This window comes from Sinohyriopsis cumingii, chromosome 12 (assembly GCF_028554795.1).
Source record: "Sinohyriopsis cumingii isolate HCF-2022 chromosome 12, ASM2855479v2, whole genome shotgun sequence".
In the NCBI taxonomy this organism is placed as follows: domain Eukaryota; kingdom Metazoa; phylum Mollusca; class Bivalvia; order Unionida; family Unionidae; genus Sinohyriopsis; species Sinohyriopsis cumingii.
In genome coordinates this window covers 54050954-54064242 of record NC_142972.1, presented here as the reverse complement: position 1 = coordinate 54064242, position 13289 = coordinate 54050954, and the positions used below count along the sequence as shown (strand labels likewise).

Genomic DNA, 13289 nt, shown 5'->3' with positions numbered 1-13289 from the left:
AGCATCCCCAATGACTGATGTCACAGCCAAATAATGCAGTCACTGAGCAGAGGACTGATTTAAAAAGCTGCCACCAGTCTGGACTTTCATTTGAAGGTTCATGTCATAGCATCTGTTAACTAAGGACTGAATAAAAAAACTCCTGGTAGGTGTCCTAATTCTTGTTTGGTAACGCTACATGAACGGCAGTTACTGAGACATCTCTGAAAGGAATGTGGATTCTGTAAAGCTGCTGAAATGGCTGTGGTGCTATGGAAAATATGTTATCGATGCAGAAGGACTGGACAGATGCAAGTCTCCTTAGGCTATCTGGTTTGAAGAATAAAGAGATTCTGATTAGTGCCTGTGGACCATGTCATTCTGCAGGAACTTTTGTTATTCATAAAAATGGTATATTCTGCTGGTAGGTTGATGTCTCAAAAAGTCTGCGGAACTGGTGATGGTGGGCATTAATGTCTCTTTTGTGCATTTGCAGTTCTCAATGGGCATCACTGCATGAGCCGCATCATCACAGTTTACAACAACATGAACAAAGGTCTAACCAGACTTATCTCTAGTGTTGGTGGCTTGATCTTACATAATTTGCCTAGCTTGTGCATACTTTACATGGGTATCTCTAGGAACACAATTATGATGTTGGACTAGAGTTGGGTTATTTATCTCAAATGAAGTACTAAGCAAACCTCCGCAACCAATGCTGGATCTTTTCACATATTTCCACCACTGAGGAGAGATTTCTAGTTGCATGCTTGGTGTGTACATGTAACCTTGGAAACAGATCTTGGATTCTCCAATATTACTCGGAATAATCCAAATAGGGGTTACATCAATGAACAAACATCCTTCCTTTTTATTAGGACCTTATATGAAACAAACAACTATAATGATCGTACTCTATCAGGGAAATGAAGAGAAGATGTTCATAACAAAATGCTTTAATTGCCAATTTATATAAAATGTTACAAACACCATTGTGTGTATGCAATCATGAGTTCTGATTACAATAAAAGCAATTACAAGTAGTCTATTGGTGAAGAGTCAATGTTGTCATATCCATCCATTTGGGAGTAGAGATAGTAACACAGCTGCCAACCTTCCAGGCTCAAAATTAGTGAAAATAGGGAAAACAAAGTCGTGAATTTGGACACAAATTCGTGAAAAATACCATGACAATAACTCCATCCACTCTGACTACTCCGACCGTCAATACTACACTATATCAAGTTCGCAAAATAAAAATAAAACACTACATATATGCTAAAATATTTATTTATCAAGACATGATACTGTGGCAGACTTGAACTTCCTCAAATGCTTGATCGTAAATTTATTTTCTAAACAGTTCCGACTTCTTGCCTGCTGGTTGATCTTGTGGACTAAACTTGCTGACAAATTTTCTGCAGCTAAGGAGGCCCTAAAGTCTGTCTTATTTTTCCTCACTAAAGAAAATACTCTTTCGCTGTCACTGTTGCTGTGAGAAATGCACAGGAGCTGCAGCATTTTTGGTTCTTCCACAGGAAAATTTGGAAGCGATTTTCGAGTCCGGGAACATATGTCAGAACAAATGTTTAGCATGGCATGGTCTACAGCTGATAAAAGTCGATTGTGTTTGACACAAGAAAACTCACAAATAATGCTTAAGCGTTGGAAGCCTGCGGGTCTTCCGCCAATGGTTTAAAATATTCCAGAGCTGAAATCTGCGAATTCTTAATTTTCCCAACTTCTACGTGTTTTTTGCAACCGACATTCTTCCTCACATCGTCTCTGCGATGGCACACTTGAGTGCAAAAAGCATGAATGAATATCAATGTTTAATGGCAGAATGCACGGCCAATTTTTGATATATTCCAAATTAAACTTCACTTTTTGAATAATACATTTCTTTTTCCTAGGTGGTGAAGACATTTTCAAAATCTTACATGCGATGCTGAACGGTAAAGCACATCAGTGTTTTGACGCATGCGCGGAGCATATTTCCTTTTAGGCCCCAGTTTCTCTCAAAAGCATTTATAAAACTACTCTTATACATATAGATTAAAATAGGCTAAAACGCTTGCGACCGGGCCAACTGTACTAATCGGCTGTAGATCTACTAATATTGTGACCAGCGGTACCGGACCGTTTCGGCAACTGCGAATATCACGACTAGCGCTTAACAGGAAATCGGTTATTTTATTAAAGATTTAAAATAATTGAGGATCGGAAAATTCGTGAATTTTTGTCTTACGGTGTGAATCCGTGAATCGCTGAAAAAGTAGTGAAATTCACACCAAATTCGTGAGGGTTGGCAGCTATGTAGTAATATATTCCAGATAGTCACCATGGTGGCCATATTGAAGGTCAGTCATTTTCATTTAGGACCCAAAGTCAAAATGACTTTGCATTTAAGAGTAGTAATAATACAATTTTCACGATTATTACAACACTAAAATAAAGGAAAGACTTCTGGTCTTGCTTAAATGTGTTGATCAAGATGTTTCAAGTTAAGTTTGATGAATAATAGCTGTTCCTTCCTCACACATTAATGAAATGCAACACTGGTTAAAGATATTAATCATCAATTAGGAACAACATCAAAAGTGTAAACAGAAACTGTGTAAAGCAAGACCCACTTCATTTACTAATGAACATATACACTGTTGATCCAATGAGTTTCAGGAGGAGCAATTTTGGGAACATAGAAAATGGAGTCTGGGCTTGTGGATTTTTTAATAGTCTCTAACCCTGGGCATGTGTCTAAATAATATTCTCTTCAAGCACTGTCTTTTCAAACAATTTTAATCATTTTCAATAGCATGTACATTTTCCAGACACCAAGTAAGTTTATAACAAAGTCGATGGAGAAACAAATTCAGGTTAGAACATGAACAAACCAAATCGGAAGATTTTTATTTCTCCAAAGGATCACTGTATTCTTGCCACTCTGTCAGCTTATCTGAGCAATTTCTAGTTATGAATAGTACATCCAGAGGACCAAAATAATTGTACCTTCAAAACATTCTGCATCAAGCATCCAAATAACTTCCTTTCCTCTATATGTGCCATCAAATTTTCAAGAATGATGTCCAACAGTTCTGTTTACTTTTTGTCTCCATCAGTCCATGTGTGAAAAGGTGGATACCACTCTTACTAAGAACGATAACTCAATGTACATCTGACACAACTAAACTAAACCTTTGTATATCTCCAATGGCAGTATATCCATGGGAACAAAAAATCCCACACACCACTAGAAATGCAGTCAGTATCCTTGATATAAACGAGACAAAAACAATACATTATCTGTTCTTTATTTACTAGCAAGGATATAATGCAATATAATTCACCTAACCACCACAACTTCCAAAACACACCAAATGTGCCAAGAGCATCAGTACATAATAGAAATATTAATTTTCTGCATAAGATATGTGTAAACAACATAAATTTTCATTTGCACATAAATTATGACAGCAAAAAAATCACTTTTTAATGTGAACAAATTTTGGATAAATGACATTAATTAAATTAAAATACCAATTAAAATTTAATACAGCTCATCATTATGTACAACTGGAATATGTCAGTCATTCTCTATTCACACCCATACACCTGTCAAATAAAAACTGCTTACCCAAAGCAAACACCTGAGGCCACAGCCACTGCACTTCCCCCTGAGGAGCCACCTGCTATGTACCAATCATTACCACAACGAACATCTGTCAGCTTTTCTGCTTCTCTTGTTTGCCTGAGAACTTTTGATCTGCTTTGCGCTGACATGTGAATACCCCTGGCCTTCAGTTGTGAATATGTCATTGCATGTGATTCTTTACCTCCAAAGTGTAACCCTGCCTCTGTCAAAGACTGACAGATGAAGTGATACTTCCATGGGTTCCGGACTGGTCCATGTATGCTGTCAATACTCCCACAACTATGTCAATCAGAAAAGAAAAAATATATTATTTCATTATTCCGTGACTGTGACTCTCATAACAATAAAGTTTGTTTGTACTGAAACCATGTTGATTATACATATGTTACAATCTTCACATTTCATTTTTTTCTAAATTTGTTATTTCATTATACATCTGAAACAAGTGTATTATTTATCTTTCATTATATCAAGAAATGTTTGAAGCAGCTCTTATGAATATATTTAGATGTTTTTAAAGAGACAAGGTCTTACAAGCATGAAGGACTGATAATCAAGGACAGATGATCACTTCTTTTAATTTTAAATGAGCAGAAACAAACAATAGCAAAACTTTTTGGCAACTTGATTACTTCAGGTCCAAAGATTTTAAGGTCATATAATGAAAGATTCCACAACTGGACTGAAATTATAATTCAAGTGATGGGTCAGATGGCAAGATAGAAAGTGATGTTTGTGTAATCCAGATTTTACTGAACAATATTTCCAAATGCTATAAACCTGAACTGTGACCAAGACTACAGCATATAACAGCTTGCTAAAACAACAATAAAGACAAAAAAGGGTAAAATCATAAAAATAAAATTAATAAAATACAAAGTCATAATTTCACTACAAACTGTATTAATTTAAAAAGTCCAAGACTTGAACCTCATCAAGTGATGCATTCCTGTGCCATACAAAGTTGCCTACTCAAGTTGCCTTTTATATTATGCAAGAGGATGCATCACTCTTCTCTAAATACTACAATGCAAGGGAGCTCTTTTCTAATGTTCTACTCCACAACTGAAGCCCAAGGGGGCTCCCTTTTTATGATGTACTCTAGATACTGAAGCCCATGGGGGCTCCCTTTCTGTGATCTACTCTACATACTGAAGCCCAAGGGGGCTCCCTTTTTATGATCTACTCTACATACTGAAGCCCAAGGGGCTCCCTTTTTATGATCTACTCTAGATACTGAAGCCCAAGGGGCTCCCTTTTAATGATCTACTCTACATACTGAAGCCCAAGGGGCTCCCTTTTTATGATCTACTCCACATACTGGAACCCATGAAGGCCTCTTTGTTATCATCTAGACCTCTGATTCATGGTATGAGACATAAATCAAGTCTTGTCATCTGGTACATTTGAGTAAAAGTACTTCAGAATATTTGTAGTTACCAGGAGTTCATAATATTACATTTTCACTTTATTGCTTTATACATGACTCTGTAGTTTGCTGCTTTTATTGCATTCATATTTTACTGATGAAACAATTTTTTTACAAAACTGAGATTGTTGTTTCTTAAATTGCATGTAGTCATCCAATGTTTTTTTCATAAAAAAAAAAGAAAACAGTCATTTCTCAAATCAACAATAACACTAGAATGTATCAAACTTCACTATCAGTGATGTAATACATAATGTTTTCACCAGTAGACATGTGACCTCTGTTGAGCCTCTTGGAGCAATGTTTTCAACAAGAGTCAGACGTTGGTTATCTTGGAAATAAAGACAATTTATACAGAAAAGTTAACAAAATCATTAGAAAAAGCTTTGCATTGACTACTATTATTAACAAAATAATTATAAAATGAGTATTCAATAAAGCTCAAATTTTTTCTACCCATTGTTCCTAATGATCGGTTAACCGGGTACCCAATCAAATGGATATTATATTCACCCTCTGTTACTTGCCACTGTACCAAACTCACAGTGCAATCAAAGGGTTGAAATGTGGTAAAACAAGCAATAGGATTAAGGCCAACTATTTACTGGAGGAGTCAGACCTCTGCTTGAAAATGACAAAGTACACATTTTCGCAGTTCAGTCAAAAGGATTGTAAGCTTGAAAACAAAGTGAGTGCTGCCTTAAAAAACACTGGCAGAAAACTTGTATATAGTAAATGGGTACCCTATGGCTCAATTTAGTGTGTGTGTGTGATTTGGATTTCTAAGAAAACATTAACAATTTTTCAGTCATTTTGCCATGATGTTTGCAGTGTGGCAGTTTATAGTGATGTCTAGCACTGGGATGTCATGTCACAGATATGTAGCATCACGTCTCAATAGTCACATTATTCTGACACCAGGCTGACTAGTCCTAACACTAATCCCTTCTGCCTAGTGAGGCAGAAGTTTTGCATGAATCTTATAAGTCTTTGGTATGACTTGCCTGGGGTTTAAACCCGTGACCTTCTGTATCCAGGTGGACACTCTAACTATTAGGCTAAAAGAATGGTCCTTAATTTAGTACCATGGTTATTATTAATGGGTACCTAATACTCATTGGCATCTTTAGTATTCAACCATTTAACCCACACCATCCCCTCGTCTTCTGTCCATGTCCGTCCTTTTCTTAATTCTTTTTCAGAGGTCCATTTGTGTCATTGCTTATGCTGTGATCTGTGTTTTACTGAGGAAGAGGTATATAAGTATGTGCACACACACACACACACACACGCACACACACACACACACACACACACACACACACACACACACACACACACACACACACTCACACACATGCGCATACTTACACACACACACACAAGCATAACCTTTGAGCTGGGAACCTGATAACAGTAAACCTCAAAATATCTAGTCATAATGTATCAAAGTAAAGTGTTAATAGTATCTGTTAGAGACTTGTAATATTTATTATGGGCAACACCAGAAAGATAAACATGTGGACAGATGCCCCAAACCACACCACTGCAATATCCAAGACATATAAAAATGAATCACTTATTCAATATCATTAATGTCAACTTACCCCATGCCAAACTCATCCAAATTTGTTTTTCCTAAAAGACATGCACCATTACTCAGAAGTTTCTCCACCATAGTGGCATTATAGGGGGGCACAAAACTCTCCAGCATGCGAGAAGCACATGTTGTACGGATTCCCTTGGTACAAAAGTTGTCTTTTACTGCCACTGGAACACCATCTAATGGCAAGGTAGCTGAAATTATGGACATCAACATGTCTTATCAAATGTGAACTAGCACAGCTGAAATGGCACACTATCTCAGGCTTTTTTTGTTATATATCTCTAACCCTTCTCTATACTCACCCCAACACCCACACAGCAATCCAGGGTTCAAATTATAAACTGTATATTATGCTAGATGTATGACTACACTGTACCTAGGCATGATGTTATGTCTGATTTCTCCAGGATGTCCAAAACTTTACCACTGAACAGCCAGAGACTTCCCTTACTTCAACCCATACAACCAAACAATAAAACACTGTCATACCAACCGTTATTAAATGTGCCTTTATGCCTGCCACTGGAGCTAGATAATTTGCGCTTATTAATGGATATCAATGCTCAATTAAGAAAACTCTGCCAACTCCCATATCATTTTCTGTCAGGCTGACATTACCATATCAAGTTAAATTGGAAAGGTTATCACTGACTGCAAGGTGTTAGTCATTCATTGTGGTATATCTCAGCAAATTGTCTGTAAAAATTGTGATTAGTTCTATCCAGCCTATCTACTGCCACTGTCTTGTTAAAGAAAATGCTTTAGGACCTCTGAAGTTCAACACCCAGTACCAAGTGCTGGCAACTAGAGCTGTGTATTTCACAAACTTTAATATGTGGCTGACTTCAAAGGGTACACTAGTCAAGCTCAGCCCAGCTAATGCTGGTACTGGAATAATCAAACAAGCAAGACAACCTCATCAATTTTACAGAATGGATCTTAACTGTATGCGGCGGAGTTGATAAATTGTAAGACACTTCCATAACTACTGCAATTTATGATGAAAAATAAATGAACAGACTACACAGACCTTGGAAATGATAACACAAAGCATGGGGATCAAGAAAACTAATGTCATATTTATATATAAAGAAATTTCACAGCTGAAATTTATATTCTATAGGTTGCAACTGAGGAGCAAAAGACAAGGCATAAAACTTGTCCAGTCAGTTTTAAACTACATAGCACCGACCGTATATTTTAGCACACATGTTTATTTTAAATCACAGATCATTCCAACAGTACAATTTTGGGGCCCTATTCCTTGAATTGGGCATTTTGTAAAATAAGTACTTTTTTTAGTTTCCAACACAAAATTTCTGGTGTTTCTAAATTCCTATCCTTAATCACTCTTGCATACTGTGCTGCTACGTTTTTCCACTGACCCTGTATAGCAGATTAAAACAAGAGCCCTTCAAAGGGATTGCTGCATTAGTAGCCAAAAAGAATTTCCTGGAATCCAAGATGTTGGAAACATTACTGATATTCTGAAGTGATAGCAATATTGAAAACTGGCCCCTATGGTGGCAACACTGGTTTGGAACAATCTTCTTTTACATCCAACGAAACACCATTAGAGGTCTTTGGCTGAAAAGTCCATGTCAATATGACCATCCACTCAAGAGGCGTGGCACTGACAAGATTTCCAAGATGGCCATCATAGCAGCCATATTTTAGCTGAAACGTTGGCACCATTTTAATTCAGAACCAACTAGATATCATAAGAAGTCATTTGGTGATGGCTACATGTTGATTTGGGTATCTATTTAGCAGTAGAAATAACAACATTTTGAAGATGGTCACAACTGTGGCCATATTGGAAGTAGAATCAGTATCATTTTTATTTAGGACCAAACAGATGGCACAAGAAGACTGGTGAAACCCAATGTAGATATGATGACCATATCTGATGGTGGATCATCATTATCTGTATAAATTGGAAATGTCTTCCTGATAGGGTACTTCCTGTCAAAGGCCTTCCTAATAGGGTACTTCCTGTCAAAGGCCTTTCTGATAGGGTACTTCCTGTCAAAGCCCTTCCTGATAGGGTACTTTCTGTCAAAGGCCTTCCTGATAGGGTACTTCCTGTCAAAGGCCTTCCTAATAGAGTACTTCCTGTCAAATTTGATCAATTCTGCTCAGGTGGCGCTATACAGTTTCACATTTTGCATAGGGTTAGGAATTTAAAGAAAAAGAATGTCCCCGGCTTTCCTCACTGGTTATACTGGCTATTTTAAAAAAGACCTTGTATATCTTAGGTATAATGCAAAGAACCTTTAATTCCCTTTATTTTGGTGTATGATTGATGGGTGTACTATGGGTTATAGAGTATACAGCTTGGCCTTACTTCAAATGTGCACCTTTCAAAAAAGTGCTAGCTCTACTTGGTCATTTTCACTTCCTGAACTTCAGAGGTCAATTGTATAAAAAAGAGCCGATAACTTTTTTTTACATTTTATATATTTGGTAATTCATTCATTGCACTTTCAGAAGCTGGTATTGTCTAGTCTGGCAAAATTCATTTTCCCTATTTTAATAGCTGCTATGTATAGTGTACTTTAGACTAATTCAGACTGATTTTTTAACACAAGGGAGCAGTCATTTTAGTTAGCAGTGTGCTTAAATCATGTAAAATTTCCAAAAGTACAATATCCAAAAGAAATATCATCCACATTACATTAATGTAGCATAGAGGTATGCAAACATTCTCTCCACTGTGCATGTTTTAAATGCGAACTACTTCACCTTACATACGTCACTCTCTCAAAAGTACATATTATCTGGTGAGCGCCACCTCAGCTGATTTTGAAAAGAAATCATTTAAAGGATTTTAATTTTTCATAATGGAAACCATATCTGATGACAGATTAGCATAATTTACAAACCCTGATAGTTCTTCACACCAGGAGATTTCTGTCATGGTTGGGCAAATTTTATTCAGCAGTTTTGGGGCAGAAGTTGTTGAAAGTTTTTTTTCTTTCTTCAGTAACTGGTCATTCATGACAGCAGATTGGTATCATTTGTACAAACTTCAAAAAATTCATGCCAGCATTCTATGTGCCAGGTTTCTCTTGCTTTATACATAACTTAAATTCAACAGGACTTTAATACAAATGCTGAAATTTGTTTCTAAAATTAGAAATGAAATACTGTAATTAAAACAAGAAAATTAAATCAATCAAGTTCTTTGAATGAAATTGATAGAAAGAATAAATGTATCATTTTTCTATGTTGTATTCTTACCGTGTGTTGCCTGTCTCTCAGCTGATGCACTAGCTTGTTTCTTTGCTATATTATGGGTTTCTGTTGTGAAGGCATTCAGTTCTTTCACTCTTGCCGCCCTAGCTATGCATTTCTCACACAATTCCTTTGCACAGATTTTGCCTTGCTGAATCTGATGGACTACCTGTTGTAAAGAAAACCTACACAGTGAAACAAGTTTATAGTGAACCTGTCAGGACTTAAACCGATTAATTCACTGTATCTATAGATTGTCAAATCCATAATATATTCTTCTTCAAAGAGTACATGCAAATGCGATTATTGCTAATGATGGATCTGTTGTATCCATGTTTGTTATAACCTTGTTTTACTGAACTCATCTATTCAGTATGGGCCCTATTAACCCAATCTACATAAAAAATATTTCTGGCTGTAGTAATCAGTTTTAATATCCAGTCTACTGAATGAAGTGCTTTTGTGCATCATATATGAACTGGGACACACTATGCTATACACGCCTGTACTAAAAAAATGACTCCCATATTTAATAGTAGTGTGTTTGTGTGTGTGATTTAGATTTTTAATGTAGCTTTAACAATTTTTCAGTCATATCGCTATGATGATAGCAGCATGACAGTTTAAAGTGATGTCTAGTGCTGTGGCATCATGCTGCAGACATGTAGCATCATGTCCCACCCAGTCACATTATCCTGACACCCTGCCAACCAGTCCCAACACTAACCTTTTAATGCTGAATGCCTAGCAATACAGCTGCTATTACCATTTTATAAGTCTTTGGTATGACTTTATTGGGGTTCAAACCTGCGACCTCCTACATCTGAGGCGGATGCTCTAATCACTAGGCCACCGGAGCAGTCATGGTTTAAATGTAGAAGGACCTTATTTTTTTAACCCAATTTGACAATTACAGGTCATACATGAAGGCATTAAAGTTGAAAAAAATCATACTGACCAATGCGCTGACCTTCTAACTCTTGATCAGACCCTTCCAGTATTTAGAGTTGCATACTGGGCATATAAAAAAAGTGTAACCTAATTTGTCTGAAAGAAACCTTGAACATTCTGAGAAAATGATGAATTTTCATTTTTAAGTTCTTGAAAGCCACTGATAAATTAACAATATTCTCACAACCCAAAAACCCCTGAAAATGGGGCTCATTTGTAGTTCTCTCCACCTTATAATCATCTGTTTAATTGTAATAAGAGCTATAAACTTTGTGTGAAGCACATGAAATATGAATAGGGAACAGGACCCTATTTTGTTCTCAGCACGTCACTGGTAATCAATGATTAAGGCTCACTTATCCTGTATAAACAATAATGTACCGTCTCTTGGTGATTGGGTAATTCATCATTAAATACATCGAGCAGCACCTGAACTATTGTTTGAAAATTAAACAAGGAGATTAGCAACTTATAAGAGTCTCCAACACAAAGCTTGTCACCCTAACGGAACTGAGATAATTACAGAACATTCTATTTTAATCGATACAGTTCAAAGAGCCAGATTCTACAGTGTTTCCTACAAGACATCTACAGTACTATGACATCAACTAATTAACAAAAACTGAATCAACTGTTCTTACCAACTGATATAAAGCAAGATAAATGCATCTCTGACCTCATCTGTTTTCAACTCAGATTCAGAAGCATGGATATTTTTTCACTTCTCATAAACCGAAACTACCTCAAGGACCCCAAACACTCGTCTCTGCTGATCATGACGATGTCAACAGACTGTATATTGACCTGAATGTATACTGTCAGAAATCACAAGAAAACAGTTATATGGTAAATTTATTCAAATTCCACACATGAAGATGCAGAAACTCTGAAAATGTTGTAATTATGTTAATTATAAATCCCTGTACCGCAGAATGTGAACACGGATGTAGTCTCCTTATAAAGGAACTTTCAGTTAAATTTTTTAGGTTGGATGCCCGTCAACAAAACAGTAACATAAATACGTCTGCCATGCAAGGGAGTTTAGAGTCATGACAACTGACGGTTTATAAGTCACTAGCTCCTAACCTGTGTTTGTGTGGAGGGGACTAATCTTTGAGCAGTGTTCTTGTATTACGAAATCAGCACAATACATATCCACTCTGCCGTGGCATTAGACAATAACATGCTAATAATTTTATCACATGAACTTCAGTGAGTTGGATATGGCCTATAGGCCTACCGGTGTAAGGAAGCCGATATACAATACATATGACTTGTCAAGAACTGTTGAATACGGTCTAAATGCTTTGTCGCACCGTACTGACATCCTGCGCATTTTTGTAATTTTCGGATTTTGATTCTCAATATTACAATTTAACAATATCAAAGTAAACAACTTAACATACTTCTTTCAAAGTTAGAGAGAGCATGTTTTTGCTGGACGTTAGAGCAAGAGCCGAGCTGTTGGGCGACAACTTTGAATAATTACACAATCTGGAATCAAAAACCGTCGCGCTATTCTCGAAAAACCGCAAACCCGTGAATACGAGATAACAAATAAATAAATAAACTGGAAGTATGTGAACAGTGTATTTAATATACTTTATGCACGACTATTATAATGACAATTTTATAATTATTATAAAGGCAGCGCATTAAATGAATATACAAGAACACCAATAAATTGGTAAGATACACTTAAAAATTAAAAAAACATTTGTCTTATATTCCTATCCTATACTCTTTGGCTTGGTGCTTTTACGGCACAGCATAACGAGTAGATTATTAAGTGCCGAGACAATATGTCCGATGGTAGGATTCGAAATCACTCCGTTTTGGTCGTGAGTCAGGTGTGCAAACCACTATACCACCGCGGCTCTCATCCTATACGAGCATGATATGAAAATTGATATTTGCATGTCAAATCCGTACCCAAAAAGTGACTTCCAGAAAATCTCAAACGGTGAAATTTAAAGATTCAAGTCTTAGATTACATAAGAGAAAGTATCGTGTTTCATTATAGACTTATTAGAATCGGAATTAAAGACATTGAAACCGCCATATTTGATTGTAAAGAACACATAAGGTAAAACATATTCTAACGCTTTGCCTTAACCTTTCTTATCACTCACATCCTTATACTACACAAAACATCCCCCCACCCCATTACACAATGATAACAATAATAACATACAACCGGATACCCCAACATACAACCGAATACCAGCAGCAGGGGGGGCGAATCCGACATTTTGTCCAATCGTCATTTGGCTTAATTGATACTTTCTGCACTCAGCGGATCCGGTGTCGTCAGCGCCTGGTAAAAAAAAAACGACGTCGTCGTCGGGGGATCGTCCAATCGTCATTTGGTTTAATTAATGCCTTCTGCGCGTCGATCCCCAGCGTCGTAAACACATCGACGACCGCGTCGATGT

At 36.7% G+C, this 13289-nt stretch overlaps 1 protein-coding gene across 3 annotated transcripts in view; it reads right to left on the bottom strand.

Moving 5' to 3' along the window:
- LOC149786460 (glutamyl-tRNA(Gln) amidotransferase subunit A, mitochondrial-like) overlaps nucleotides 1–13073 on the bottom strand; it is a 31503-nt gene extending 18430 nt beyond the window's left edge. Inside the window, exons 1-4 of one of the 3 annotated variants that reach the window (XM_089976911.1) lie at nucleotides 13049–13073; nucleotides 9910–10072; nucleotides 6668–6857; nucleotides 3614–3910 (exon numbers count right to left, since the gene is read on the bottom strand). In XM_089976911.1, coding sequence (XP_089833037.1) covers nucleotides 3614–3910; nucleotides 6668–6857; nucleotides 9910–10072; nucleotides 13049–13066 — 668 coding nt within the window. In that variant the 5' untranslated portion in view covers nucleotides 13067–13073. Of the gene's footprint in view, nucleotides 1–3613; nucleotides 3911–6667; nucleotides 6858–9909; nucleotides 10073–12094; nucleotides 12206–12260; nucleotides 12336–13048 lie in introns of those variants that run through there. The other 2 variants (XM_089976910.1, XM_089976909.1) reach the window with 2 other exon arrangements.
- Between the last annotated feature and the right edge of the window lie 216 nt (nucleotides 13074–13289).